Consider the following 27,977-nt stretch of genomic DNA (forward strand, 5'->3'; position numbering starts at 1 on the left):
GGGGGCGGGGCGTGGGCTCGTTTGCGGGGAGAGAAGGTTGGAAAGCTGACAAGTGCCAGGTCGGTCCAAGCCAGGTTTAAAAAGCACAATCAAGTCTTTTTGAAATTCCATGTCATTTTCCAGTAACATCGAACTCACAAAAAGGCAATCGTGAAATTAAACTTTCTCACGGTGTGACTTACCAAATGAAATGAAGTTTACAGTTGCTGGAGGGGGGAGCGTTAACAGTTCTCTTTCAGCATCCTTTCTCTCTTCTCTTTCATAGTAGTAGAATGCCCTAATTTTTAGTGGGGTATGTGGATACCCCAAATAAGGGCCACATGTCCTAACTTTCCTTTCATGTGACTAAGTTTCTGGCCAGTCAAACGTGAACCAAATGGTGAGTGCCACTCCGGGTCACGTCCTTATAGGGCAGAAGCGTGTCCTCGCCTTCTCCCTCTCCCCTTCCCTTCCCTCCACCTGACATGGCGTGACGGTGGTCTGCCATCGTGAACCGTGTGGATGGAGAAACGGCAAGAGAGGAGAAGCCTGGAACCTCGACCGCTTCGGGAGCCACCACACTCGCTCGGACATTCACATGGCAAAGAAATATACTGAGCTTGGGTAAGCCATTGTTAATTCAGGTTTCTGCTATCACAGCGGAACTGCTATCTCAGCCGTTCAGTTGCTTTTAAGTTAAAGTGTAATCTTTCTGAGAGTGGGGTGTGAGAAGTAGGGTGTGAAGGGTCTCTCCTCACAGTGAGGCGTGTAAGAGCCCACTGCTGTGGGCATGGAGTGGAGAAATGGGGGAGGGGAACTCTCTCAGCAGCCATCAGATACGACTCTTCCTTTGAAGGTTATGGATGCCACACCAAGATCTAAAAGCCCAGAGGAAACAACTTTCATTCTCCTTGACAGATATTTTTGCTATCTTGTTTGTCCTGTTCTGTTCACTTTAATGATCAAAAGTTCTAAAGCTCAGTCAACTCTTTAGGAAACTCTGCCTTCTACGCCTCTGTGCACATGTATATTTTATAGTCAAATAGTTGGCTTAGCTATCCCTTAGTCTGCATTTCTGCATAAGTGATCTGGAAGGTTCTTTACCTATTTGCTAAATCTTTCATTTCTGGAAAACAGGTTTTGAGACATCAGGGAAATATGTTTAATTCTCCATACTAATAAGTGAACAAAGAATGTTTTTTTACTTTGATCAAAAAAGCATTATTAAACTGACAGTATTAGAGATGCTCGTATTCTGCCCCTGGAGGGGAACACTGCTGAGGAAATATTTGCCCTCTAGCACAGGGTGTCTTTGAAGAGTGTGGACTCCTATGCTCTTTCCTAACAAGCTTAAGGCATGGAAACCAATTCCCCAGCAATCGCTGGACTTCTTCACCAGGCCGGGCTTGCATTAAGCTCATTCCCAAAGCTGGATGGTGTGATCCTTACAGATCACTGCAGGATGTTTCTAGCTCTCCTGGAGTTGTGTATACCAGCTGAATTTCAAGAAACAAGTAGAAGAACCATTTTCTGAGAAGAATTCTGTAGCACTACGTATGGCTTAAAGGAATACTTATATACTCTGGATTGATCAACAATCTCCAGACATAGATGGAGCAGGCAGGACCCCCATTTTCTGTTGGGGAAACTGACCCACAGAGAAGTTAAGAGATCGCTACAAAGGAATGAAGCTGAGAACCAAGCCTCATGTTTCCTGAACTCCCAGTCCTGAGCTTTTCCTGCAGATCCATATTCCCCACTGCAAACCATAACCCAGGGCAGATGTTTACCCACACAGAGATAACACTGTAACACCCCAGCCATCCAGGCCTCAGCCAGAGGATTTAGATGACAATGGAGCATTCCATGAACTTGCACTGTGTAGCTAAAGATAGGTTTTGGCATGACCTGCTTTATTGCTTCACAGAACATAAGAAAATAAATGGCAAAGTAACTCCTGCCACATCACAGCTTTTTCTTTTTTTTTTAAGAATTTATTTATTTGAGGGCGCCTGGGTGGCTCAGATGGTTAAGTGTCTGCCTTCGGCTCAGGTCATGATCCCAGGGTTCTGGGATCGAGTCCCGCATCGGGCTCCCTGCTCCGCGGGAAGCCTGCTTCTCCCTCTGCCTCTCTCTCTCTCTGTCTCTCATGAATAAACAAATAAATAAAATCTTAAAAAAAAAAAGAATTTATTTATTTGACAGAGAGAGACACAGCGAGAGAGGGAACACAAGCAGGGGGCGCAGGAGAGGGAGAAGCAGGCTTCCCGCTGAGCAGGGAGCCCGATGTGGGGCTCGATCCCAGGACTCTGGGATCGTGACCCGAGCCAAAGGCAGACGCCTAGTGACTGAGCCACCCAGGCGCCCCCACAGCTTTTTCTTGATGAGGGGAGCTGCAAACTACCAAATATATGCCAGTTCCACATCTGTTACTTTTTATTTATTTATTTTTATTTATTTATTTATTTTAAAGATTTTATTTATTTATTCATGAGAGACAGAGAGAGAGAGAGAGGCAGAGGGAGAAGCAGGCTCCCAAGGAGCAGAGAGCCCGATGCGGGACTCGATCCCAGGACCCTGAGATCATGACCTGAGCCGAAGGCAGACGCTTAACCATCTGAGCCACCCAGGCGCCCCATCTGTTACTTTTTAAAAATTTGTTTTTGGTTATGAAGAGTCCCAAGTTCCTTCTCTGAACTTGGGCAAACTTTATTTATTTATACATTTAGGTGAATACTCCGTAAAAAGGATCTGCAGTGGAGTTGCCTTTTACCTACATGCACTAAAGTCAGGCCCAGCAGATAAACAACTCAAAGGCATCCTGGGGAAGTCTAGCTCTAGGAACCTTACAACAAAACAACAACATGGAAGTCACTCTGGAACATTCGTGCATTTTAGCAACAGGCAGCCCAGGACCAAGCACACAGCATAAAAGCTAGCAGCTGCTGTGAGCTGAGGCACAAATACCACTCACTTTTACAAAAGAGAACTGACAGACTAAAATAGGTAGCCAATTTGAACCAAATCTTTCAAAACTCCTTTATGCGTAACTACCTTTTTAACGTGGCGCCATATATGGAAAGTATTTCCTTTATCAGTACAAATGCAGATTTTATTTTAAAGAAAACAACATTGTGGTTAAGGTTATAATATCGTACGTACCATTTTTTCGAAGTTTACTAGATTGTCAATGAACGTCTTGTTCCCCTCATGAGTAAATGTCATATCTGCACAGAAATAAAAGTCACATTCTAATTACTAACAGAAATATGTCATACCAAGAAACCACAATAGCACCATTAGATTATGCTGGAGGATTTGCATAACACTGCAGGTGAAAAAAGCTGATAATAGTTCCTTTTATATTGGGTGTTTAACTTTTGAAAGCATTTTACCTGAGATTAGTAAAATTTCCAAACTAACCCTCTGTTTCACCATCAAGTCTTCCAATTCATAGATCCTTGCTCCTCTGATAAATCTTCCCAACCCTTTCCAAAAAGTCAAGGGGGAGAGGAGGTGATGAAGAAGGGGGAAGGAGGGGACCATTTTTTCCAAAGAGCTCAGCCTGATTAGGCTCTTGTTCATTTTCTTCCCCACACATTCCTTCCTGGCTTGACCTGTGCGTTTCCTTAGAATTACCTTTAATGAGCAAAGGCATGAAGGGGATGAGAGGAGGCTCCAGCTTAGCTACTGTCAGCCTGTAGGCTCTGTGGTTTCTAGAAGGATCCTTTAGAGAAACAGAGAGATGCTGGTTAATGATTAACGACACACATCCCACCCCCTCTACTTCCTAACCCACCTAGACTTGTTACCCCCCAGATAGTTTTCAACGAACTGTAGCTATAAGAGAAAGGTAGTTAAATTGATTTTTGTTTTAAAACAACTTCCCGTCTGACATGAAAATTATTTGCTTTTTGTTTCCTTTTTTTGCTTGAGAGGGAGATCTGCCTGCAGGGATTGAGGGGAGAGATTCCCTTTGCAAGCAAACACGTGTAAAACCGCCCCCCTCCACAAGATCCCCCCCCCCGAAGCACCACCTCCTTCCTGGGAACACGTCCCCCCGAAGCACCGCCTCTTTCCTGGGAGTTCTGACTCCGCCTGCTCCTCTCCGCCTTGCCCCGCCAACCCCCTGTGCCCTCTCTGAAACCATCCCATCATTCCTACCAGCTCCCACTCACTTCTGTCTGTGAATACCTCCCAGCCAATGGGGAACAGTAATTTTGGCAAGGCAAGGAAAATACAGCTTCCAACCCAGAGCCCACCTGTACTAGGCGGAAAGGATCCTATTACACTGCTTTTCTTAGTTACACAAATTGACCTTATGTGGGACATAAGTCCTCTTTAAGTTAGCTCCTGAGGGTGCCGTTCATTAGTCAGACATGCTTGTTTTAGCAGCACTAAAACGGGATCATAAACTTCTTAAAGTCATACAAGGACAGGTAAAATTTCTGAAATGAGAACTTCAATTCAGCTAATCAGAAATTAGATTAATGCAGACAGTGAACAGAATAAAGGAGTCACTGTCACTTACCATTAAACTTTCAAACTCCGCATAGAACTTCTTGAACTTGCTTGGCAGTTTCTGTTAATGAAACGAAAATGCCACACTCACATGTCAGATTCGATACCTAGATATGTATCATGTGTTACCATTACTAGGGGAAATGTATTTCTTCGGCTCTTAATCAAACATCTCTAAAAAAGGCCAGGCTGTAATCTGTCTTAGCATTTGAGCATCATCTGGAATATAAAGAACTTACCTTTTAAAACTCTTAACTTTGTTGAAACAAAAGTTAACTACAGATGCTTTGGTCTTACTGTTTTTATAATGTTTTCTAATTATTCATACAGAGGACTGCATTCTCAGACCACAAGTGGTTTGGAATTACCTCCTCCCACACCTTTTAAACTCTCTGATTCCCACAATTAGGACTTCAGACCAGAGAATAGTAGGATTACAAGTTTTAGAAACTACCTATTCAATCCTCCTTTAACCTTACAATGTAAACTGCACAAGAATAGAAATTTTTATCAGTTGTGTTTCTTTATCCCCAGTGCCTGGACGAGTGTCAGGTACGTAGTCACTGCTCCATAAATATTTATTTGAATAGATTAAACCTGTGTTTTATAGATGGAAGAAATTAGGTCTCACAGTTTGTGACTTGCCCCAAGTCGCACAGCTGATGACGGTCGAGCCTCTGGAATTCGCATCACCTGCCTCCTTTCTACCCCTCTCTCACATGCTCTATGCTTTTCCACACAAGCATCTCCCCACGTTATTTCTCCACCCTGCTGTCATAGGAACACAGACGGTTCTACCGCTGTGGTTCCTGATTCAGCGCTGCTGGCTGTACCCACATACCAACGCCAGTCGGCCATTATCAAGCCACCTTTCAATCTATTGGTTCTCTCTTTGCTTAGGTCCTGAGATCTTAGAAATCCTGAACTGTTCTCTTCTGATAGGCCACACCAAGGCAGAGCGGCGTGATGCGTCTCTGCTCCCGAGACTGTGGAAGCTTTGAGCGAGTCCTAGGCCTCAGAGATTCCCAGCTCAGCTCTGCTTCCCGCACGTAAGTCTACTGGCAACAACGGATTCACCAATTAGGTCTCTGTACTCACAGAAGAGCGCCTCTCTCTTCCTTCTCTCTCATGTCTGAATTAGTTTGTCATATTCCCATTTAAAATCTGTAAAAAATCTGATTTTGTTTCTAGGACTAGTCTCCCGCATGTCCTCCAAGCTCATTTTCCTAGTACTGCTTTTCAAGTTAGGTTTCGGGGAAAGATGATATCCTTGCTCAGAGGCAAAGTCCAAAGGGATGAGAGCCGGGATGGGCATCCAGGGATGCAAGGATCTCAGTCCACACGTAGTATCCAAATCACCTCATTAGACGATAACTTGCCATGGACATAGACCACTTTAAAAATTACAAGTGAATTACATTTTTGGTTAGATCTGTCACTCTACCTCTCTTTCTTTACTTAGCTGGCTTTTGGGTCAAAGGCAGGACGGCATACAGTAATCCAAATTTTTATGGGTCTTAATACTATAATCTATGTAACACAGTGCTTCCAGAGAGATGGTTCTCAACTGGGGTTAATTTTGCAACCCTGACCCCACATCCACCAGGGGACATTTGGTGATGTCTGCAGACATTTTTTATTGTCACAACTGCGGTGGAGCAGAGAGGTGCTACTGATAGATAGTAGGTGGAGGCCAGGGAGGCTGCTAAGCTACACGGGACAGCCCCATAATGAAGAATTATCCTGCCCGCAGTGTTAACGCTGCCAAGGCCAAGAAACCGCTCCAGGATTTTACTCCCACTTGCTTGATGTCAGATTGGTCTTTCATTCCCAGGCTGAACCATTGCCTTTGCCATGCGGTTTAACTTTCCCCCCGTTTTGTTCACTGACAGTTTCACGTGTGTTCTGTAGTTCCGGGAGGTCGGGCAGCATTTCTCACCCTGTTCACGTCCGGGCCCTCCTGCTCTCCGCCCGAGCCGTTGGGTAGCCCGGGAGGTTCTCCGCAAGTACAGGTTGAGAAACCCAAATCAAAAATGCTTACGAATGAAAGCGCTTCCTACAGGATGATATAATTACATTTCACCTTAAAGAATAGAGACTTATAAATGAGGAGAGGTTCATCTTCTCTTTCAGCAACATGTAAGGATGAGAACAGTAGCTCGCAGACTGATGTGCTTCTTCACAGTCCCCGTGAAAATGAACGACTGGTCAGTTAACTCTCTCCTTCTGCGGACTGCACCCTCCTGCCCCCTAAGCAGCCTCCAATTTTTCTCTTTAGACCAAGAAAGGAGACTCTGATAGTACCCCCCTCATGCTAAGGCCTTATACCTTCTTTGATCTTCCCCACCAAATCATTTGGACTCTGGGGGGGCATTAGAAGCTGGAAACAGGCTGGGGAAGGCAGACTCTCTGCGAGGGAACCCTAGGTTTCCAGAGATCCCAGGAGCCTTGGGCTACAAGACAGGGGAGCCTGCTCTATGGCTTCCTTGCTTCGATCTCGTGGCAGCCCTAACTCCGTCTGTTTACCAGCTGGAAGGTGATACAGCGGTGTGGCCCGCAGGCCTCACCAATTCCCTCATTCCTATATTCAGGGGATGAGCTGCTGTGTGCTGCACCTGCCTGGAATTTTAAGAGAAACCCAAGACAGAAGAACTTGTGAGGACCTGTCCTATAAACAATGGAAATATTTAGGAGGGACAGAGAAAGGAAACAGTTTCAAGAGGGAAGCGGGGAAGGAAATGTTTTAAGGAAAATATTTAGAGATGCAAACATCTGCCTTTGGTGCCTTTTTAAAGCACTCTTGCAAATTAAGTCTCTGTTATCTACTCCTTGACCTCTTTTTGTGTCCCACTTACACATACTTTTTTATTTTTAGTAAGAGTCTATTTTTGTGTGTATGTTCCATGAGAGATTAGTATTTCTTCAACTATATACCACATGTAAGGGGTCGGGCACATTTTGAGTACTTAGCTGATGAAAAATGAAGATGTTTAGCACAAATAACCAACTGTCAACAAACCACTAATGATACTTGCTCCAGAAATCCACAACACACCTGCATTACTTTTGCCCCAACCTGAATATTAGCCAACTCTTGTTCCTCCATACACAGAGAGGTCGGCCAGGTGGTTAAGAGATACTTAGTACTCAGCTGGGCCAAACAGTTGGCCTTCTGGCTAATTTTCCCTGGAGCAAAATGACTACTTGGATAAAAATGGATCTTCTGTCCTCTCTTAATTACAGATAAGGCAATAAGCAGACATTCCAGAAAACACCAGAATCCATGAGCAAAACCTTTGAAATCATCCAACCAATGTTGTCGATTCATGTTTTACCTAGGAACTAGATGTATTATTATTATTTACCTTGAATAGACCAAGCTGAGACCCCCCACAAGCTCCCCCCACCCATGAAAGGACAATATCTTTTTAAATTCACACTCTCAGGCAACTGGAAAAAGAAGACAGGTCACTTCCCTCAAAGTGTCCCACCTTTTCCATTGTTATACCAGTGTGAGTGATATTTCTATTAAAAAAGCTCACTGGTGAGCCTGTGTTTTTATTCTTAAGGCAAAAGTCACAGCTGGATCTCAGCTGAAGCTTACCTCCCATGTGAGCGCCAAGCGGCTCACAGCAACATTACTTAGTCCCATGACGATGGCAAAAAAGGAATTCAGATTTTTGTACTCCTTACAGCTGAAACACAAGAAGCACATGGCTGAGTAAAATGCCACTTTTGAGTGCGATTAAAAAAAAAAATTAGAGTTCTATTTTCTGATAGTCATTAATATTCGTCAGGACTCGTTACGAGAACAGGCAATGATAGATTTAATGCACTGTGTAAGTTCCACTTGGGTGACCACGTTCAGCCATCTGACTTCCCACGGTAATTTTAGAAAGGTGATGGTTCCGGCTATCTAGGTTCAGGTTTTGAGAAGGAATTTAAAGACCCCTACCCTAGGGATTGTTAGGATGATCTCAGAGCTTCCTAAAAGCCTTGTTGAACCTGGAAGGAAACAGCTCATGGGATAAGAGAGGGAAGCAAAATGTCGTTAAAGACTTTTGGACATTGAGCCAGAGGCTGGGCACCTCCTCTGTCAGACTGAGAGGGAACGAGGAAGTCCGACTGCTGCAGCCACCGAAACGTCTGCCTGCCATGAGAATGCTTCTGATTTGTTGAGAAATACCAACTTACAAGTCATGATCCCTATGAAGCTGACAAAGAACCTAAACAGTTGACCAAAAAGTAACCTTATTGTCTCTGTGTTTTACTGATGTCGATGAGGCTGATCACTTTGAATGTGTACTAAGGCAACTATTAGCCTTCATGAATATATATTTGGGAATAAGAATGTTATGGAAGAAGATCAAAGATTCTTATTAGAATGGCAATATTTAGCCCAGGTACTTGATTTAACTTAAAAAAAAAAAAAAAGAAAGAAAAAAGAAGGGAATCCCCAACTTCTTCATACCTGTTCCTCGAAAAGGGAAAGAATTAATTTTGCAAAAAGTGCAAATCCTTTACCCCAAATCAATATGGTTATCTAAGTCAACTGCATCAGAATTAAATCCTGTTTGGATGAACAGTTTTGCGAAAGGCTAATGAAATTGTTGTTTTTGCTGCCCGTGTCTTCTTTGCAGAGGAAACAATGAGTGATTCTTAAATGGTCTGTGTGGAAAGAGGAATATCGATTTCAGAGAAGCTTTCAGGTGTCTTATCCCACTGGTGCTAAAGCAAGCAAGGCCTTTGCTGTGCTGGGGGCAGTGGCTCTCAGGTCAGGGGATGAAAGCAGTTTCAGAGACCTCCTGGGGCTGAAGGCAAGGAGTATGATCATGTACGCGTGTTTGCCTTTGTCCTGTCCGTGTGCTCTTGGAAGGACATGCAGGAATACAGACCTGCCTTTCTGGTCACTGCTCTGGTCACTGTTACCAACTAACTTCATCACCCTCGGTAAGTCACGAGCTATCCCCATGCCTCAGTCTTCTCATCTTCAAAAGGAGATAATAGCACTCGAACCCCCAATTTCTTTAAGCTCTGGGCAGGTCGGAGAGCTTACATGGAACTTGCTGAAGTTCTCTAAAAACACTGGGTGTAGATCTCGTTCTTGTAGACCTTGGTCTAGGAGAGTCTACAGCCTTCTCCAGCAGGGCCATGCAAACAGCTCCACTGCAGGACAGCACCAGCTTTGTAAAGGTTAAATAACACAAGCCAATTTATACCAAAGGCCAAAGCCACCTACTCATTCCCGTAATCAGAAGGAAGAAAGATAAAAAGGCAAAAACATTAAAAAAAAAATTCCCGAGTTTTTGAAAGGCTCTCTTTCAAAACTCTTTCAGTTGCCACTGTCAAATAACAGGATTAGGCCCCCAAAGGTTTGCTGATCTCCCACACTGGTGTGCAGATTGCCATTCTCTTCTTGTTGCGTTTAGCACTGCTGGGCTAAGGTGAAGAGAGAATGTGCTTTTTATAGCAGGAAAGCACATATCGTCACAGTTTCCATAATCCTCTCCTTCCAAATATGCGAAGGCACCTGTCCCTTGAACAAGGCTGTTCAGTCTCCTAGAAAAAGTGGCTATCCTTTGAACCAGAAATTCATAAGCAACATTTTACCAAATCTTTTTTCAAAAAGGCAGCTTTTCTAAATTAAGAGATACCAGCCTTTGAATCTGAGGATTTGGATATCCTGTTGAACCCTCCAATTTTTGGCAAAATAATTCGAAGCATTTGGCAAGCTGATACATATGAAATGTCAAGCAGCATTTACTTCTTTGTTTAGCTCTGGAAATCAAGACTCTGTATAGGATCTAAACTATTTGGCCCAAGAAAATTGCTAGCTGGGGTCACTTGTGCTCCCCACCTTCCTATGTGAGAGCTCCCTGCATTTAGAAAGAAGTCTCCCAGCCATGGGCCACATTTAGCATTTTATTTTTAGCCTTGTGTTGATACCAAAAACATGGAAGTAAACAGGAGGTTGTCAGGCATATCTAAATAGCAGGAGAAGATTAAATTCACGTCAGGGAGAAATCTAACTGGCCCCGGCAGTAAATAAATTGTTTCCCATGAAGTGCTACTAAATAGAATATTTATAAGTTGCTTGCTTTTTCTGATGTCGATGGAGATGATTTTCATGTCCCAGGTTAGCTCGCCTTTATTTATGCATTTTACTGATTTCATTCTGGCTGAGTTGGATGTGCCGATGTACATGCATGTTTCCACTGCCCTCTACTGGCCTGAAGGTGTCATGTGGGACATTGACTTGAAGGGCCTTCTCAACACAACTTTTCTACAACAGAACTTTGTTTGCTGAAGGACTCTTTAAGCTGGGGGAGGCACAAAGCCAGGGCAGTTCAGAGCAAACGAGGTCACGATTTTGACTCTGGCATCCATGCTGTAAGATGTTAATTTATTATATACTGATGTCCAGTATTACAAAAGCCAGATGAAATTAATCTTTTATAAGAGTTCAGTTATTCTTAAGCCCCTGTCATTGTTACTTGTGTATAAGGAGATCCTGTATCTTGCTTTTTATTTATTTATTTTTTAAGATGTAGCCTAATGGAGTAAAATGAAAATGCAGCTCAAAGATTTTTCTCTTCCTAAGCTAATGATACTTACTGGGCTGCTATCTTAATAAATTTTTTTAAGAGCTGAACGCGCTTGCTGGGCTGGGAACAAAGGCAAATCTCAGTGACGACCCAAAACTGAATTTCATTAAATCTCCTCAGGAACAAATCCAAGTTTGCTGTGGTCTTTTTAAAATTATGCCTTCCAAATGTGTGATAGATTAGCTCCAGCTAGAAAAGAAAAGAAAACAATTTTATTTCTTTGTTTCTCAATCAAAACACCAACGAGGCTTCTCTATTTGTCAAGACAAGTTGACATCAGTCAGCAAATGTGAATCCAATCACTAGCCAGGATTCAAGCTGTACTACAGAGCGAGGGGGCTTCAGTGGGGCTTCTTAAATAGAGAATTATCAACGAGATACTATTGGTTTAACATACTCAGGAAGACTACTATAAATCATTACAATTTTTCTTTAAGACCCAAAGACTTTGTAACAGGCCTTATTAATAAGCTCAGTATTTGCACAAATGATGAAGTAGTCTCCATCATGCAGCACACATCAACATCTGCAGCTGAGCCACCTGGCAGGCTTCATCCAGAGTTGCAACGGTACCTGCTCACGCTCTCCACCGAGCACCTTACCTCGTGCACACAGTTGAAGAGTTCCCAATCATAGATTGTCATCTGGTACGCTAAATCTTTGGAGCTCATCAGTTCAAAGGTTCCCACTGTTCCGACAGTTGGGCCTTCCTGCTCTGGCAAGGGAGTCTATGAATAATAATGCAAAACTATATCAGAATCTCAGAACAGATAAGTACTTCATGCTGAATGCTTGAAGGAGTTTCTGAGGGTAAAGGATTCTGGAGACGCTTTCGGGAATATCTCGAAACTTTGGTTTTATCCAGAGGAGAAAGACACCTTTGCTCTTAATGCTCACTTGCTTCAGCACCGTCCTTAGCACCATCATCATCACTATCATCAATTTCACTGACTGAGAAACGTGGACCATGGCAAATAAGACTTGGTGAGGAGTGACCTATGGAGGTCCCCTTGCGCTTGGGCCCGGGAGATCCCTGGAAACAGTTCCTTTTCTCTGGTAAAGGTGTAAGAAGTCTTTGGAGAGGTTTTCCTCCTATTTTCCACTGCAGCTGTTCCGGAGCAGGTCCTGGGATGGCAGTTTTGGACATTTAACCACAGCACCACTTACTGTTGCGGGGGCTGGTGATTGTGGTGACGTTGCTGCTTATCCAGCTCGCGTAACACACGGCCTGAGCTTACTGGCTCACCAAGGGCTCTGGGTGCTGACATTACACGTACTGGCCCATCCCTCCTCTCGGAGAGATGCTGGGCTGCAAATCATAGCCACATGGTCGCGGTGTTCTGGGCTAGGGCTGCAGGAAACCAAACTCTGCTACTTTCCGGAAGGCTCTCTTTCAAAACTTTCTACCTGACTCACTGGTCTCATTTGGCTTCCCTTAGTAAAACGAATGATTTGTATACTTTGGAAACTTATGTATACTATATGAACATTTATGGATCTGTAATATATGTCCAAAGTTACAAAAGGCCCATGGATTGAAAGAGGATTTCTCTAAAGTCATGCTAGCCACATTGGGATATTCGATATTTATGTTGGAAATGCTAATATTGTGCAAGTTCTATCATCATCATCATCATCATCATCGTCATCATCATTACATTCCATAAACACTCACTGCATTCTGGGCACTAAAGAAATGACACATTCAGTGGGATGCCTGGGTGGCTCAGTCATTAAGCATCTGCCTTCAGCTCAGGTCATGATCTCAGGGGCCTGGGATTGAGCCCCACATGGGGCTCCCTGCTCAGTGGGGAGTCTGCTTCTCCCTCTCCCTCTGCCTCCTCCCCCCCTGCTCATGCTCTGTCTCTGTCTCTGTAAAATAAATAAATAAAGTCTTAAAAAAAAAAAAAAGAAATGACACATTCAGGATGTAAGTGATCCCTACAAATTTACAGTCTAAGGGAGGGTTAGCCCTGACCAGAGAGTCCCTCTCGACACTCAATCAACAGTCAGCTGCTGGCATTCATGTGTGGGTATGAAGGACAGACAGAAGCATCAACACACACCTGATGCCCGGATACACGGATAAACGCGTGGGAGAACAGGAATGGGCTTTTTGAGAGTTAGTGGGTATTTCAAATGAATGCGTAGCCTGAAGACGTTCTTGGAGAAAGAAGCCAGGCTATAAAAGATTAAAGAGACAAACTTGGGTGGGTTAGAACAGCAAGGTCTCCTCTGAGCACCCAGACTGGTCTGTTGAAGGGTGGCTAGAGACACAGGAAGGCTAGAAAGCTGTCAGGAGACCTGTTTGTTGGAAATAGAGGGCCTCGGGAACCAAACAGACAGCTCGAACACCTTTAGAAAGTCTGTGAGTTCCAGACGAAGAGCTGGGGTTTTGCAATAGGGTAGCTTTCGAGGGCCACAGACTCCAAATGCAAACCCTACTCTAACTACACAGACTGGGATCGATTCCCTCATCTCTTGAATGTCTGTTTCCAGCTCTGGGAACTTGGTGTCGCAGTACTGGGTATGTAGGCTTCTTAACAAGATTAACTGGGAATAATGTCAGTGTATCACATAAGCAGAGTGCCTGGCACAGAGGAGGACCCCCCTCCCCTTCCAAACGAGTCCCCTCCCCCCATGTGCCACAGTGATGCAAATGCATGGGAAAGTATGGGATGTAAGAGCTAAGCACCATTGTTCCTGATGCGCCCTATGCAGGGCACAGAGAGTAAGGAACAAAAATATTTATTCCGTAGTTTTTTTTTTTTAATTTATTCATCTGAGACACAGAGAGATATATATATATATAGAGAGAGAGACAGCATGAGCAGGGAGAGAGGCAGAGGGAGAGGGAGAAGCAAGCTCCCTGCTGGGCAGGGAGCCCGATGTGGAGCTCGATCCCAGGGCGCTGGGATCATGACCTGAGCCGAAGGCAGACACTTAACCGTCTGAGCCACCCAGGCGCCCCTATTCCGAAGTTTTGAAACTTAGGGAACCAACCTGAAGCTATGGGCAAGTAGCTTATGGAAACAAGTATGGAGAACGGTTTCAAGCAGGGTAGTCCTGTCAGGCGCAGACAGGCTCTGCGCACTCTGCCCCGTCTTGCAGCTGCTGCTATGTGCCCAGCCCTCTGCTCTACGCAGCTGCCCTCTTGCTCTCTTCCTCCCCAGCCTACCCAGCTTCCCATCTCTTTTCCTTGACACCTTACGGCTTTTCATAGAGGGGATAAACCCAGCAACTACAGGGAAGGTGCCAATGTTAAGAAATATATAAAATTCTTTAAGTCATGGATGCTGGTCTATCATTCCTGCATCCCTTTTGAGAGAGTAATAGAATCTCTATTTTTTTGTTTGTTTGTTTTTTGAGTGGGCAGGCTCACCAAAGCCTCCTCCCTCCTTGACAAAGGGTAGGCTGGCCCCTTCCCTCCATGAACCACCGAAGAGGCAATCTGAGTGGCCGAAGCGGCTCTTCTATTTGAAGTGGGGAATTGACATGCTGACCCCGGGGCCCCCCAGGAAGCATCATCCCCTGGCTCCACTTTCTCATAGACAGTCCTGTGGACATTTCCCATCAGATGAGGTGCAACAGAGCTTATGGAGGGTCTGCAGTGCACAGGCAGGTCTGAACACTGCCTATCCAGAGGCACAGAACTCCCATGTACTCTCCCTCTGGGAGAACAGCATTGTTAATCCTCCAATTTCCAACTCAAGAACCCAAGACATAGAAAGGGTATAGTGATCGTCAGTGACAAAGAGATGGCTAAAGGCAGCCGCCACCCCAGCATCCCTCTTTCCCCCTCTGTGCCTGGCTCTGCAATGGCATTTGTCACACCGTCTTCTCCTTACACGCTGGAATCCCTCACTACACTGTGGGTTCCTGGAGGCACATGAAGGATTTGTCTTCAAGACCATTCCAGAGCCAGAACCATCCACAATGCCTGGAATGATATAGTAAGTCCTAAATAAAAGTCTAAGGGTAGCGAATGGGTAAGAGTAAAACCAAATTACAGTACAATGGGGTTTTATTATAATTTGCTCTGCACTAACATTTATGCTCAAATAAAATGTCCAGAGATAAAGCTCCAGAATCCAAACAACTAGGATAAATCACTGGCACTCTGGTATTTCTAGACAACACAGTGTAGCCCTACAATGTGTTCTGTTCCAGGCTGTTTGTGTTAGTCTCATCTCCCTACCGTAACTGTCATAAGGACAGAGTCTCCGGGATGACTGGTCTAGTGTCCCACAGAAGCCAGCATAGCACCGAGTATGAAGCAGACACTTCATAAGTATGTGTTGATAGATGAAAGGGTTTGGCCAACATTCTGTACTGCAGAGTCATCCTGTGTGCAGTTCTTCCTAGAAAGACTGTCCTCAGGGAAATCTTTAGAAAGCTGGAAAAGGCTCCATGTCTCCAGTTTTGTGAGACAGGTAGGGTTCAACCACTCCTTAGTACGATGACATAACTCGCAGCCCAGCGAATGGCGGAGCACCACATGGAGGGAGTTAACAAGCTCTCATTCCCCAGTACTTGTTGCAAAGTAAATGCCTTTCAATTACTCAGGCCTTAACATGGAAGACTAGCAAGGACTAAGAATTCATAAGGCTGCAGGATGGTGTGCAAATAAACAGAGGCTTAAAGCGTTAGTGTCTGCCCGACAGGGAGCTGGAAACAGTCCACACACTCCATCCGCACACCATGTCATCTATCGCTGCGGCCAAGAACCGGTTGGCAAGAGAGGCCGAATGCCATGTGGCAAACACATCGCCCAGCACCTGTAACAGGGCTACAGCTAACCTGGTTTTTGATGGTGTTCATTTCCAGGAGAGGGCAGCACGACTCATGTATGCTGTTCCCCCCACAATCCCTCAGTGTTGGGAAATACTGATCTTTTAGAAAGCAGTGAATGTGGATGACTAAAAAATATAAATGAAAGGACCGTGTGCAGACAGATCTTCTAGCACCCGTGGCTGAGGCAAGCAAGGGTGCTCATGGGCAGCGATGGATGAGGGACAGTGAGAGAACGAAGGCCACATTTGCTAAGTTCCCCTCCAGTGGGATTCAGGATATGGCAACAATCCACTTAACTGCACCAGAGCGCTCAAAATGGCTCTCCCCCAACTCGAACAAAGAATTACCATGAGGCCAAAACAAGCTCCAAAACAGTTCTCAGGAGGAGAGGAATCTTGATTTACTTCTAAGGTCTGATTTGATGACACTTGGATGTTTTTATGCAGCACCCACGTGGCTAAACTCTCCCCTGAAATGTGAGGCTGTTTACCTCTTTCTCTTCTTGCAATTTTCTTAGTAAACTCAGCCCCGTGTGTCCCAAGATGGAGAAAACTTCTTCCCCATCCTCTGCACTGTCCCCCCAGGCTTTCCAACGTAGCTTGAGAGCTACTCACCAACATGTCTAATTTTTATAGGATAACCAGAAATGAACCCTACCATCTACATAAAAGACAGGAGGCTACTCAACTGTTAGCATGGGCCGCTTAATCCTTTACTCGAAGACAGCTCTGTGTGGGCTGGCAACAAGGGTTTGGGGGACTTAGGGAAGAAACTGCTGGCCTCTGGTATTTCCCACCCAAGTTGGGGCCCTTTCAGGGAACTGCATTTTTTTTAGACCTGAGAGTGGCTTTGCCCTGATGCCTTTCTACATCCCACAAAGGAGCATGATACATCATCACAGTGTCTGGTCTTAAAACATTTTTTTCTCTCTTGGTCTAAGCATTCAGATTTTTGATATTACTGTCTAAATTGGGGGGATTTCAAGGAGGTCATTTACTATAAAGAGGTCTAAAAGCTGAATTACACCCCGATAGTGGTGCTACTTGGCTAATTTCCACAAAAGAAAATCTAAAGCTCAGAGCATATCAAATGAACACCTGAGGCTTACCTAATGGAGCACAGAAAAAGAAAAAGCCAAGGAGCATTGAAGAGTTTTTAGCAACTCAGTTCAACATAACTGCAAAATTCAGCTCCAGACAAGTTTTTCTGATTGCAGACACTGCTCTGAGGAGGCCATCCACACCTACCAGTGAATCGAATTGCTCTCGCGGGCAAGCAAATAGGCGTCCATTAATGGTGAGCGTCGTAAATACTGAAACATCATTAGGTTTGAGCACCACCTTTTCTGTGAACATAAAAAGCATGAGATTGCCTATTAAATGCATCTGAGATTTGCTGCACTGCCCTAATCACACCAACAAATTGTCAGCTTGGTGAATTACCGGAACACGCAGAGTGACTGCATAAAATACAGGACCGAAGGGGCCCACTGAATAAAAAAGACACAGCATTCAGGCAGGCACAGGACGCTCAGGATGCCATCAGAAAATGACCACAAAACAGGAATGCAAGTAGCCGAGGGTCAATTCACCCAGTTCTGCGCTGCAACTGTAATTATCTACAAAAACTGCACTTACTATTTATATGACAAATTATGTTTCCAGATGGCAATAATGCCCAGCACTGTGGAGATGGAAAGATCATTTTTAGAAAACTTAGGGGGTTTCTGAGATCCCAAATGACTTTAGATATAAAATTCATTATTATTTTTTCACGGATTCCCTAATTTGGAGGGCAGTGGCATGACCTTTAGATTAAGCCTCCTATATTTTAAAATTAATTCATTCAACAAATATTTATTTAACATGTACTATATGCTAGACACTGCTCCAGGTGTTGAGGACACAGAAGGGAACAACACAGGGGAAAAAAAAAATTCCCAATCCAAAAAGAGCTTGCATCACAGTGAGGGACGCAGACAGTGAACAAGACAAATATATGAGAGAGTGAGCAGCCACGGGGAGAAAAACCAGCAGGGAAGGAGGCTAGGAAGTATACGTAAGCGGGAGAGGATACAATTTTAGAAGGGGAATCAAAGAAAGGAAGGAGGGGGCCTCAGGCGGACGCGGACATTCGGGTGAAAACCCGAAGGAGGCAAAGGAGGGACCCCGGACAGCCGTGGAAAGACTTTGCCACAGGGATCAGTGAAGGCAGGCATCCTGGGACCTGTGTGCCTGGGACAGAAATGGGAGAGGATATCTTGGGAATCGAGGATGCATTTAAAAATCCTGCATCGGTAGAACCATTTGCCTTCAAACATGGCAAAAATGGCTTACCCGATCCTGAAGGATCCCCCTGCTGTTAAATCATTTCCAGATAAATAAGCCTTACTGCTCATTCTTTGGGCTCTCATGGCAACAGGTGCTGACTAGACTAGTTCCAAAACTCTAGCCAGCATGGATTATAATTGTTCACTTATTACTGTCTACCTCTGTGCCGGCCTGGCAACAGCCTGGGAACACGGCTGCACCCAACACATTTCTCCCGTCCCAGTCATAGTAAGTGGCCAGTGAATATATATGGCGAATGAATAAATGGCATTTCAAGAAAGCATAAGGCAATTAAGTAATCCTATGGGGAGAATATTCCTCATTTTATTCGATGAGTTGGGTTCCTGCCCTCTCTACAAGGTAAGGAGGGGAACCATCATCAGCTGGAAAGAACTAGCCTATGATCGCCTCCAACTTCTAGACTTTTGGAAACCTATGGCCCATAGCTTGTCAAGCTGTCTTAGGGTCCATATGTCGCAGAGCTCCGAGACCTTAAGCTTTTTTGTTAGGGTTTCTATAGAAAGAGCTCCAAGCTGACATCCACACCAGAGTCCTCAGCTCCAGCTGCCTCAGATAGATTGCTTCACCTCCTTCTGCTTTATAGTGGGTACCTACAAAATAGGGCATATTAGACACTCACCCAGCCCACTTCTAACCATATTATTTTGTTATTTGTGGGAGCACACAGAGCACCAATTTGTCCCTTGGATCTTCTTGGAAGGCCCATGCTAACTCCTGGCAAGGTTTCTGTTTGGATGGGATATTCCATTTTGCAGAAGCCCAATGTGCTAATTAAAGCTGTTACCTCCTCCAGAGCTCATCTTGACGATGATCAGGCCTTCCCCAGAGCCCAGTTTGTCAGCAACTGCGCTGATGACTTCCTTCACCGAGGCGGCCACTGGCACCCGAATGGTTGTGTAGGTGTGGTCCATGCAGTAGACTTTAAACAGAACTATTGGGAAGGCAGGAACAATACGGTAAATTGGTCTTGGGAGTTCTTAAGAAAACCATCAGTGATGGGAACGTTTAGATAACTTCCCAAATTTGCACCATCTTGTCACTCTTACTATTGTACCTGCCTGCAGTCAGCAATGCCTGTGCCTGCCCGCTTCCAAAACTCCTGACCTTCACACTGGTCTGAGGATGGGCACACACATGGCTGCCATCTCCAACTCAAAGAACCACAGCAGATATTTGTGGAAAACCCATTTATAAGAGATGGGGAACAGAGAAAGTACGTTTAGGCCTGTCTGCTGGGTCTGCCCTTGCCTGTGAGAGTTTCTTTCTCATAATCCAGGCAGTGCTGGGCAGTAGGCTGATTGCTAGATTGCTGCTGCCTGGCGGGGTGGTGGGGAAGCCAAAGCTAACACATCTGCAAACAGGAGCGCTTCTGCCTGGGGCATGAACACACACTGACGTTCCCGCTCACGTGTTCACCAGTTTGTGTACTTTGGGGCTGGGCCAGCATCGAGCTCAGCAAACCCATATATGGCACCTACAGGCTCACCTCTGAACACAAACCCTGGGAGCAATTCCAGCTACTGTAATCTGTGGGTTTAGAGGCGCTCCTAAATGACAAGATTCAGTTGTGGCTTAAAATGAAAATTTTGTCATTATTATTCATTCTATTTTGGTTGCGACTCTTGAGACAAATCTTAAAGAACCAAATGGTAATTGTCAGCATGTGCCCCTCCCTCCTGGCAGCTAACAACGCAGTGCTTGGGGCCAGAGTGCCTTCTCTGGGCAGGAGTCCTGCTCTGCAGGGGACCCCATGCTGCCCCTCTGCTTGGCATTGCAAAGTGCCAGCCATCTGCCTGTCAGCTCTTCCCGGAGGTGGGCGAACTTGGCAACTACTTCCTGAGATCCTCTTTCCTTCCTACAGGAAATGGTGGTAGTGAGGGAGAGGCAGAATCAGGGAAGTGTGGACAAGCACCTCCGCTCCAGGCCCAGAGTTCAAGAGGATAAATAACTGGAATGCAAAAGGGCACCTTCAAGCAAACCATTTGGGGTGCAAAGAGATAGTCCAAGAAAAGCTCTTCAGTGGGCCCAAGGGTTCCCAGGGAAGGGATTTTATTGATTTTGAGTAATCTATACAACCATGAGTTAGAAGAGAATTCTCACCTTCATCCGAGCCGCGGATAGGCTGGCGCTTTTGGGCTCTCTCATCGCCTGTGTTGAACTGTTGCAAAAGAACTTTGTGCTGTAAAAATAACCACAGCAACCACCATAAGGGGAGAATGACCGATGCACACTTGTAACTCAGAGGAAACACACTCGAGAAGCAGAGTCAAGAAATGAGAAAACATATTTTGTATTTACAAACACATCCCTTTCATATATTGCACTATAATATTTCCGGAGAACTGTTACACAACAGGGCACAATTAGAGAATCCTAATCCGTGGTCACTTACCTTCTTTTGCGGAGCCTTTGCATCTTCTGAACTACGAGAAACAGAGAAAGCACATTAATTAATACCATTGGTACTGTTATTTTGAATTGCTTCACTTGTACAGCACTTGAATCTTATATTACAAAAGGAAATGACAGCAATCCTTGGGCAAACCTCATATTAATACCAAGAGACCAAGCACAGAGGACACACGAAGAGATCGGCTTGCATCACAGGCAGACCCCTGGCAGAACTGATGTTGAAAGCCAAGATGTCTAGCTTTCAGGGTCTTCCTAGTAGCATACATTCTCTCCGGTATTTACTGAAGGCTCAAAGTACAGCATGTGAAACCTTCCATGTTTTCACTGAGGGGATGTAAACATTCACCAGCAACAGCTTTGGTGGCAGAAAGCGAATTTTCCATATAAGTAATTCCCCCTCATCTTTCTTTAAATACCACTATTTTATTACTGGATTCACTGCCTCAAACCAAAGGGACCCGAGTTTACTGAGTGAGACACCCCACAGGAGGATATCCGCCTTGTGCCAGGCTTTCTCTTGGCAGCCGTCCAGCACAAAAGGAGCGGAGCAGATTCTCCCCTCTTCACCTGGCCTTATCCCACCACCCAAGCCTGAGGCCCTGTCCACTCAAACCAGAACACCATGTGGCTGCTGAAAAACCAGCTTTCACCTTCTGGGGGGCGAGGGACTTTTTGGAAGTTTTTTTTTTTTTTTTAAAGATTTTTATTTATTTATTCATGAGAGACAGAGAGAGAGAGAGGCAGAGGGAGAAGCAGGCTCCCAAGGAGCAGAGAGCCCGATGCGGGACTCGATCCCAGGACCCTGGGATCATGACCTGAGCCGAAGGCAGACGCTTAACCATCTGAGCCAGCCAGGTGCCCTGGAAGATGTTTTGACCGAGAGGCAGGCACTTACTTGATGAAAACACACCCCCAAGCCAGGCCCTTCCTTACATTTGCTTGACAATCTTCTCTAACTCGGGCAGTTGGTCCTTGAGGGCGGCAATCATCCGGGCATCATCTGATACAGACACATAAAACTCCTGTAATTGGCAAAGGTCACAGGCTTTTAATAACAATTGCCGAGGTACACGGTTCTGTCAAGAGCAACAAAGATGTGTCTCTATTCATCTTCTTTATTAGCATCTCCAGACCATGGTTGTATGGATTGGAGACCAAAAAAGAAAAAGAAAATGTTACAATATGTCTAGATTCAAAACTGCAAGTGAGAAAAGGTTTTGGAAATAGATAGTGGTGATGGTGGCATAACAGTGTGAATTAATTAATACCACTGAATTGTATCCTTGAGGATGGTTGAAAGGGCAAATTTTATGTTTGATATATTTCACAACAATGAAAAAACTCAAAAAAATTTTTTTAAGTTGCAGATGAACTGTTCATAGGATATTTTTTTTTTTTTAAAGATTTTATTTATTTATTTGAGACAGAGAGAATGAGAGGGAGGAGGGTCAGAGGGAGAAGCAGACTCCCTGCCGAGCAGGGAGCCTGATGCGGGACTCGATCCCGGGACTCCAGGATCATGACCTGAGCCGAAGGCAGTCGCTTAACCAACTGAGCCACCCAGGCGCCCCCATAGAATATTTATATGAAAGGCAATGCAATGCAATGTTTTAGAATGGGTCATTTTATAGTTTAAGAGCACTCTTCACCTCAACATTTTTTCAGGGAAATTTTAACATTTATTCTGAATATTATTTTAGCATCTGTTGTTTATTTACTATTTCCCACTAGGAGTGGTTGATTTTTGGTGGTAAAACGCAGGCATGGTCTTCAGGACTGGACTGACGTTCTGCTGAGTTTGGTATCAACTCAGGACTCTTTATGGACGCCCTGGGGCCGATCCTGACCACCAGGCAGCAGCAGCTGGGCCTGCTTTTTGCTCAGGAGCAGTGGCCTCCGCAGCGGAAGATGACAGCTGTGGTGCTACCAGCCTAACCACCACTCTGGTTCCTCTGCAAGACAGTCCTTTCTTCAACTGGTAGCGGCCAGGAGTCAATGCATGACCCAAGCTACGATCGTTCCTTTATAGTTTCAAAATACTTCACTCCACAGCCTTGAGGGTCACTCACAGTCCCCTCTCCTCCCTTCCCCACCTCTCTGCCCGCCAAATTATATGATTAAAAGGGGGAAAGGGGGTACCTTTCTTTTGGATAATTCATTCTTGAACATAGAGATTGATAACGTTTGAAATAGAAGCCACATTGCCTTTTGCCTGCACTGAAGATCCTCATCTACATTTCGGAGGACAGAGTGAGTCATCAAGGACTGAATGCCAGGGCCCATGCTGCAATGTGGGGCTGGAGCCACGGGAAGGAAAAGGGAAGTTCAGCTTAAAATAGTGTTTATGACATAAATCATGTCCCTCTGGAACTACCTTATGGTCCTAGAAAGTCCTCCACAAAAGTATCTCAATAAAATTTGTCCACTCAAAAATAGGTACCATTGGATCTAGCAATCCCACTTCTAGGAATATGATCAAGGACAGGCCTACTTACACAAAAATGTTCCCTGTACTATTATTCGAGGAATGTAGAAACTGGAAATGATGTAAATATTCAACACGATAAAAAATAAGCATATATGTGGCAGAGCTACTCAAAGGTCATCAGGAATTTTTACTAGAAAAACGGCACTGACATCAAAAAGTCCTTATATAAAGTGGAAAAAGCAGCCTACAAAATGATGGGTACTATGTGATTATGACCATAGAAAAACTGCAAAGAAAAAGAGAGCAAGTGAAAATACATTACGATGCTACCAGTTGTTGAATTAGAAGGGCAGGGGGTTGGATGATGTTGTTTACTTCTCTCATAGTACCTTTCTGATGAACATGGTAACAGAATTTGCAATCACAGTCTCTCCGGGGAAGCTGTGTGCTTCTGGGGAGTCCTGGTACAGCAGGACAAAGATGTATTCTCAGAGGGAGGACTCCGCGTACCTCAAGGAAAGCCACGGCCACGTCATCCTCCTGTAGGGCGTCTCCATACACGGCGGTCCACTGCAACACCAGGCGGATGACTCGCCTCTTATTGTTGAGGGCGTAATCCATTTTCTCCTGCTCTGTACCTTGTGAAGCCTGCGCGTGGTAAGTGCCGCGGAGTCAAGGAAGACGTCTGGTCATTTCACACTCACTGCACTGAGCCACTTGTGAAGGCAGAGAATGATCCATTCCAGTTTCAGAAAGCCAGCCTTTTGGACTGATGGGACCCCTTCCTCAGGCCCTCAAGAAAAGCCCCACCCACAGAAAGATCCTGGACCAAGTGCCTAGAAAGCCTTGTTCATGTCTGCTGACTCTGACAGGGTAGTCGTCCCAGGAATAAGACTCGCATGGCTCCACTTGGACTTGTGTGTTGACAAGGGTTCCTATTGTGCCTTGCTCCAGCCCCCATCACACTCTCTGGCTGCCCTCCGCCTGGCCCTTCACTCCTTGGGGGAGGCAGTGCTCCCTGCTGTTGCTTGTCTCTCGGGGCCTTGCCAACCCTTTTTGGTTCCTATGATTCTGCACATACGTCTATAAAGCCACTTCACTGTGTACATTTCAGCAAAACCCTTCTGAGTGGGCATCTAAGTTCTGCTGGACTGATACCAAGAGTGCATGGGGCTGGAGGAAGACAGGCTCACCTAGAGTTAAGAAGAGCAAAGGTTCCTGCTGTGTGGATCTGGTGAGGGATTTCGACACACTATATCATAACGTCTTCTCCTGCCTCAAACCACAACTTAACTCATACTGGCTTTTTGTGCCTTTATGGCTAGACTTCTTAACGAAACTATAAGCTCCTGGAGGCCTCTGATGATGTATTACTTGCCTTGTATTCTGTACCATGCCCAGCACAGTGACTTTCAGCTGGCAATTGTATCTATCCATTAATCCAATAAATACTTAGTTGAGTGCCTTCTGATGTGTCAGGTAAAGGCTTCTGCTCTCAGTTTACATTCGTGTGTGTATTACAGTAGAGGGAATATAGTATGTGATCAAGAAAGATTTTAGAGGAGACACACCACTCCTTTTTCAGTGATTTATAGCAGATCATACTGCAGACAATTAGTTCATGGAACACTTTCCTCTTTATAACTTACACTGTCTCTTGCACTAGAGTACCTTAGTTAAGTTCTACTTTATAGTCTTGGGATAAAAGCATCCTTCCCTTCCTACCAGTGAGCAAACAGATTGCAAAAGCGCACAAATGGCCAGGATCACATGGTGAGACTATGGAGTTGGTTTTGAAAAAGACTCCTAATTCCAACTAGTTTTCTTCCCCATTACACAACACCCCTCCCTCTGCCTCCTAGTTGGCTACAAGACTAGCTGTGCCTTAGCTTAAGACCATGACTTCAAAGGCTCAGTAGAAAACTGCCTTGTGGCAGTGCTGTGCTTGACAGCTAAACCCGTAAAGGGCCTTTTCTAAAGGGACTATAAATAATCATGATCAAGGCAAATGACAGAACCTTAAAGCAAAGGTTTACTGCATGTAAATGGGTTGCAAAATGGCTTTCATAAATTGAGCACGGGATTCATAACAAAGAAAATTGCTCAACCCATATTGCTACAATTCTCTCTGAGCTTACAATAAAAAAAAGGGAAGAAAGATCACTTTATGTGAAAATTATTTCTTTTCTGATTAACCCTTAGGCCCCTTGCTTGTATGCACACATAACTCAGTTTTTCTTTCCAAAGAATTGCAATGCAGGCACAACATTTTATCACTATTTTTATGGGACCTAGCAACACAGTCCGGCACTTGGTGGGCACCAAATGAGTTATTCTTTACTGAAAAATATGTACTGATTCACCTAAGAGTCAGTAAGAGAGAGAGATTGAGTCTTTCTTACTTGCACAAGATGGAGACGGTTTGAACTATCAAATTTGCTATCAAGCAGATAGAATGCTAACTTTCCAGGTTATCTTTTTTTTTTTTTTTTTTTTAAGATTTTACTTATTTATTTTTAGAGAGAGAGAGAGCAGGGGGAGGAGCAGAGGAGGTGGAGGAGGGAGGGGAAAGAATCTCAAGCAGACTCTGTACTGAGTGCAGAGCCTGATGTGGGACTTGATCTCAAGATGCTGAGATCAGGACCTGAGCCGAAACCAAGTCGGAGGCTTCACCGACTGAGCCACCCAGGCGCCCCTCCAGGTTATCTTGACTTGGACTCAGGAAGCAATGCAAACACTTGTGACTTGGATACAGTGATATCAGCAGCGCACCTGTGGCTAATCTATAAGGCCTTAGGACAGGATATTAAATTTACATTATCTCTATGGGTCAGGATAAAGATTTTTCGTGACTTCTTTCCTACGGGGGAAATCTGTCTTTTTTTCTACAACGAAAGACAGAACACATGATTGGAAGGATTAACATGCTAACACTATAAATGTATGTGGAGCTTTATAGTTTATAATAAATATGCTCCATGTGCTCACATGATCATATAATGCTCTCCATAAATACTTACAGATGAAACAGAGAGAAGAGATCTGCCCAAGGTTGTTCAGTGAATAAATGGTAGGCTTATAAATCCAGACAGGGCTCTTTCCATTGTCGTCACCCCCAGCCCCCCAACAGTGACTGGATGTTAGTGCTTGGGTTCATGAAATTATTGAGAATGATTAAATCTGGGAAGCAAAAATCCTGATGAGAAAGAGATTTCTTTCTTTCTTTCTTTCTTTTTTTCTTTTGCCTAAGTTCTAAGTTTCCCAGGGCTGAAGAGTACCTAAACCAGAGTTGAGTGTCCTCTGCTCTTAATGAATAGCTCCCCAGGCTCCTGGGAGCCAGCAATGACCAAATCCAGAGGGACTAGAATAAAGCTTGCTTTCTTTTCTCATGAAAGTTAAGTGTTTTTCCCTCTGGAAAAATAAAAGGAAGCACTGATTTGTTTCACCAAGTCTCCCTTTCCCCTTACAGATGTTATTGGAGTGGTGGTAATAGTATGTTTATAAGCTGAATCCAGGCATATGCGCAAGTATTCTGACCTTCCATAGGCAACATATCGTTCCATTCCTGAACAGTCTGTTGAATCAGATTCTCAAGGGACACAAAGAAGACTTTATGTAATTGATAATACTTGAAATGGTTATAATGAGGTATTGGGGCTTCTATTGATTCCCATAATACTTTCCCCAGGCTTTTAGAAGATTTATATGATTTACTTTTAGATTTTATTAAACTCTTACAAAAAAGTGGAAAGAGGGAAAAAAAACTATATTCCCTTCAGACAGCAGCCAAAGTGGGGGGTGGGAAACAACACCCCACCAGGTCCCTTATCTCAATATGATGTAAAACAATTAAACCCCCAAAGAGTGACATTTCAAATATAGTTTGTTCATAAATTCAAACACATCAGGAAGGTTGCAGAAACTGTTACCTTCTTTGGCGCTAAAACCAGAACAATGCATTAACCACTTGATGGAGAAAGATGTATTCTTATGGGAATACAAACCTAGCTCTTCTCCAGGACAAGCAACAATTCAGAAAGGATGATCAATGGATACCACATACATAAGATACTTTTTTTCCCTCCCACATAAGATACTTTTAACAACACTATCTGAAATGTATACTTGGCTAATGTCTATGTTAAGTGTAGTTAGCAGAGAAAATAAAATACATCATAACCCAGTGATTTTGTCAAATGATAAGGAAATACATGTATTAAGTATAGCCATGACTCCTGATGTCATGACAGTTGGGTTCAGGTAAGAAGCAATATGGCTGCTTGAATTCATGACGAAAAAGACACAGAGAGATAACACAATTCTGGTGTCTCATAAAGTGCTAGATAAAAGTCCGTAAGAGAATATAGAATTATTCACTGAATTCTTATTTTAAATACAATTAAGAAAAGGCCTTAATAGTCAAAATGGCCAAAGTCATCACTGACACACTGAATGGATTTCAGATGATTCACAGAATCATAGAATCTGTGAGTTGCAAAAGCCCTTTGATTGTATCTCCAACTCCACCATTTCAGAAGTAAGGAAACTGAGGTAGAATGAGCTTAAGTGATTTTTCCAAATCTATCAATGGAATTCTTGGGATTAGAACTCAGTTCTCTTATCTCTCTCTCCAGCACATTGTTCACCTGTCTCTGTTGGCACCTTTTGTCTGATATTAATATTTCTTTATGCTAACATGTATTATGCAGCAGAATTAGGTGATTTGAAGTTTATTGGATAGTGGGGCAATCAGTCTGAGATGCAGAAATTGATCCCAAAAAGGCCTCAAAGAAGACAAAGACCATACAGAAGATCAAGCATTAATTGCTGCAGCTCTGACAATCTGATCGTCAGGAAGGCATGTCTGAATTAGAGCCTCTCTGCTAT

At 44.2% G+C, this 27,977-nt stretch overlaps 1 protein-coding gene and 1 long non-coding RNA gene across 8 annotated transcripts in view; one reads left to right on the forward strand and one right to left on the reverse strand.

Annotated features, from left to right (window-relative positions):
* Window positions 1–27,977, reverse strand: part of RAPGEF4 (Rap guanine nucleotide exchange factor 4) — a 288,792-nt gene that overhangs the window by 12,161 nt on the left and 248,654 nt on the right. For all 7 annotated transcript variants that reach the window (XM_035007755.1, XM_035007754.1, XM_035007752.1 and 4 more), the window contains 12 exons: window positions 23,601–23,751; window positions 21,596–21,684; window positions 20,643–20,673; window positions 20,351–20,429; window positions 19,035–19,181; window positions 17,147–17,244; window positions 11,708–11,833; window positions 11,116–11,294; window positions 8,105–8,195; window positions 4,511–4,561; window positions 3,619–3,706; window positions 3,142–3,206 (listed from right to left, as the gene is read on the reverse strand). In XM_035007755.1, the coding sequence (XP_034863646.1) occupies window positions 3,142–3,206; window positions 3,619–3,706; window positions 4,511–4,561; window positions 8,105–8,195; window positions 11,116–11,294; window positions 11,708–11,833; window positions 17,147–17,244; window positions 19,035–19,181; window positions 20,351–20,429; window positions 20,643–20,673; window positions 21,596–21,684; window positions 23,601–23,751 (1,195 nt within the window). The remainder of the gene's footprint in view (window positions 1–3,141; window positions 3,207–3,618; window positions 3,707–4,510; window positions 4,562–8,104; window positions 8,196–11,115; window positions 11,295–11,707; window positions 11,834–17,146; window positions 17,245–19,034; window positions 19,182–20,350; window positions 20,430–20,642; window positions 20,674–21,595; window positions 21,685–23,600; window positions 23,752–27,977) is intronic.
* LOC118012325 overlaps window positions 198–27,977 on the forward strand; it is a 54,372-nt gene continuing 26,592 nt past the window's right edge. The window contains exon 1 of the long non-coding RNA XR_004679679.1: window positions 198–603. This is a non-coding gene — a long non-coding RNA (uncharacterized LOC118012325). The remainder of the gene's footprint in view (window positions 604–27,977) is intronic.

The sequence above is a fragment of the Mirounga leonina genome, unplaced genomic scaffold (genome assembly GCF_011800145.1).
Source record: "Mirounga leonina isolate KUSES-001 unplaced genomic scaffold, KU_Mleo_1.0 Mir_151, whole genome shotgun sequence".
NCBI lineage: Eukaryota > Metazoa > Chordata > Mammalia > Carnivora > Phocidae > Mirounga > Mirounga leonina.